General features: G+C 38.3%; 1 protein-coding gene across 1 annotated transcript; it reads right to left on the bottom strand.

Annotated features, from left to right (window-relative positions):
* Positions 1-1,286: 1,286 nt before the first annotated feature.
* LOC141693022 (uncharacterized) lies at positions 1,287-1,886 on the bottom strand. Its single transcript, XM_074498005.1, has one exon. It carries the CDS (start codon positions 1,884-1,886, stop codon positions 1,287-1,289), a length of 600 nt encoding a protein of 199 aa, XP_074354106.1.
* Between the last annotated feature and the right edge of the window lie 958 nt (positions 1,887-2,844).

Genomic DNA, 2,844 nt, shown 5'->3' with positions numbered 1-2,844 from the left:
CGTGAGTGGTCTTCCTGGCGCGGCAAACTCCCGTAATGAGTTCATCATCCAATTGGATATTTCTGCAACACTACCTAGAGCACTTCGATAGAAAGGCTACGGTTGGGCGATTGTTGAGTGTTGGCAAGGTCGAGTTTTCAAAATGATGTTTTCATCAAATGAAGTATCTCGTAACTTCATTTCATTTTGAGGATATTTCAAAGATTGAATCTATTCAAGTCTTTTCTTGTAGTCTCATCTATGTTATGAACTTTTGAAACTGATGATACCTTGAACGGTGGTAGTTCAAGTGGTATCCGGAAAATATATAAGTATATTGGAGTATCTTGTAACTTCATCTTTTCAACTTATATCTGGTTAATGATTATCTTATGCATGACAAAGATTTTCACAAAAACGTTGAGACAAGGTTAGATATATGAGATCACCTTGCAACGATATTTTTATACAGTTATCAACTGGAACTCTGTGTATATTATGCATGGAAGAGGACTTCCAAGATTTTGAAAAGTATATATACATATATACTGAATATTTTGCGACTTGGTCGTGATAAGAGATCAAACTTGGTTCATTTTTTTACTTGACCAAGACTTTCATGAGTACTATGAGAATGCTCATATAGTGTTAATCATTATACATATTATTTCGGTGAGCTTGTTGCTCACCCTTACTTTCTTCTTTCATCACACAACATCAGATAGACAAGATGAACATGACCAAACTCCCAATTCGCGAGCGGATAGGAAACGTTCTGCAGTTTTCTATAGGCGTTGATGTCGTTGTAGCTGAGGTAGGAACTACCAATAGGCTAGGCTTTCAACTTTTGATGTACCCGACTTATGTATCTTTATGAATTGTAATAATGACAAATAAATGTAAATTTATTCAGAAACCCTTTTAAGGTGTAATGACATATAATTGTGGAATAAAATGACTCGTGTTATTTTTGGATATTCATCTCTGAGACTATAACTTGTGGTGTGTGTGTTTATTGTAGGGTCACAGTACAGAGTAGTTGATTGTTTATTAAGATTGGGTGTTATTAAGGGAAATGGAACTCGTGACAACCCGGATCCCCGACCCCGGATTTGGGGGTGTTACAGGCATTTTCCCCATAATGTCCATTCCCCACTTCATGAAAGGCCAAGAAGGAATGGACATGTTGAGACGTTCAGATGGTTGATGTATAACAGGTCAATGCCTTTGGCAAGCGTCACATCTTCTTGTGTAATCTAGGGCATCATGTCTTAGTGTCGGCCAGTAGTAACCTAAGCGTAGAATTTTTAAAGAGAGATTCTCCCGTTAGTGTGGTTTCCAGACTCTCCTTCGTGTACATCCCTTAATACCATATCAGCCTCGTGTTTCCTCAAGCATCTTTGAAGGAGTCCCATAGAAGATTTCTTGAAAAAATCATCATATATGATCGTAAATCTTGAGGCTTTCATCCTAAGGATCCTAGCTTCATTATTGTTGTCTAGTTTCACACCAAGATGTAAGTAGTCTTTGTATACTTTAATCCAGCTGTCCACGTCTTCACTAATACTGTCATCTTGTCGATTAAGAGCCATGATTTCTATATCATGAATCAATATTTCCATAGCCGGCTTCATGATATGGACCATGGGGATGTTGTTCAAGTCAATACCTTTAGAAATAGCTCCTAACCCGGCCGATGCATCAGCTTGTACATTATTCTCTCTTGGAATTTTATAAATGTTGAAGTTGTCAAAGCAATTTGTCAATTTTTTGGTGATGTCCAGATACGTGACCATCTTGGGATCCTTTGATTCATAGGATCCCTTGACATGATTAACAATTAATGGTGAATCGTAATTGGTGTCAATGCTCCTAATTTTCATGTCTTTAGCAATCACGAGTCCCATAATCAGTGCCTCGTACTAAGCCTCATTATTAGTAGCTTTAAAGTCATAACATATTGATTGTGCTAATATATCCCCTCTGTGGCGATTTGAGGACAAGCCCCAATCCCGTTCCGTTTACATTCGAGGCTCCATTAGTATATAGCGTCCATGGCTTTATATCTATTCTTGAGAAGGCCTGTTGGAATTCTTGCTCAGCTATAGTCATTTGGCTTGGACTAAATCAGCCACAAAATCAGCCAATACTTGTGACTTTATGGCCGTCCTGATGTCATACGGGATGTCGTACGTACTCATGCGTATTGCCCACTTTGCCATCCTTCCTGTCAAGTCAGGTTTACTCAAACATTTCTCAAAGGAAAGTTCGTCATGACGTGTATTCTGTGTGATTCAAAATAATGTCTTAACTAAATTGAAGTCATGACTAATACGAGTACTAATTTTTCAAGAGATCTGTACCTTTTTTCCGCTTCTACAAAGCTTTTGCTGACATAATATTTAGGTGACTGAACACCCTCACTTTCTTTCACGAGCACTCCACTCACAATATGATCTGTTACGGATAAGTAAACAAAAAGGTCTTCACCTTGTAGAGGTTTGGACAGGAGTGGTGGTGTAGTGAGATAACTCTTCAAATCACTAAAGGCAGCTTCGTGCTTGTCCGTCCATAAGAATCCTTTGTTCTTCCTTAACACATCGTAAAAAAGTTTGCATCTGTCTGATGATCATGAAATGAATTTGTTCAGGGCTGCAATTCTTCCCCTCAACTTCTGGACACCCTTGACATTTGATGGGCTTTTTAATTCAAAAATTACTTTAATTTGTTCTGGGCTAGCCTCAATGCCTCTCCTCGTCACCATGTGTCCAAGAAACTTTCCTGACGATACCGCAAAATTACATTTAGAAGGATTCAATTTCATATTGTACGACCTTAATATGTCGAACACCTCTTGAAGGTCAC

The sequence above is a fragment of the Apium graveolens genome, chromosome 2 (assembly GCF_009905375.1).
Source record: "Apium graveolens cultivar Ventura chromosome 2, ASM990537v1, whole genome shotgun sequence".
NCBI lineage: Eukaryota > Viridiplantae > Streptophyta > Magnoliopsida > Apiales > Apiaceae > Apium > Apium graveolens.
Note: the sequence above shows the minus strand (reverse complement) of the source record. Positions and strands in the feature narration are given on the sequence as shown.

What these genes read in the sequence shown, in the direction of transcription:
- LOC141693022 (XM_074498005.1), bottom strand. Translation starts at nt 1,886, where the DNA reads ATGGGACTCGTGATTGCTAAAGACATGAAAATTAGGAGCATTGACACC.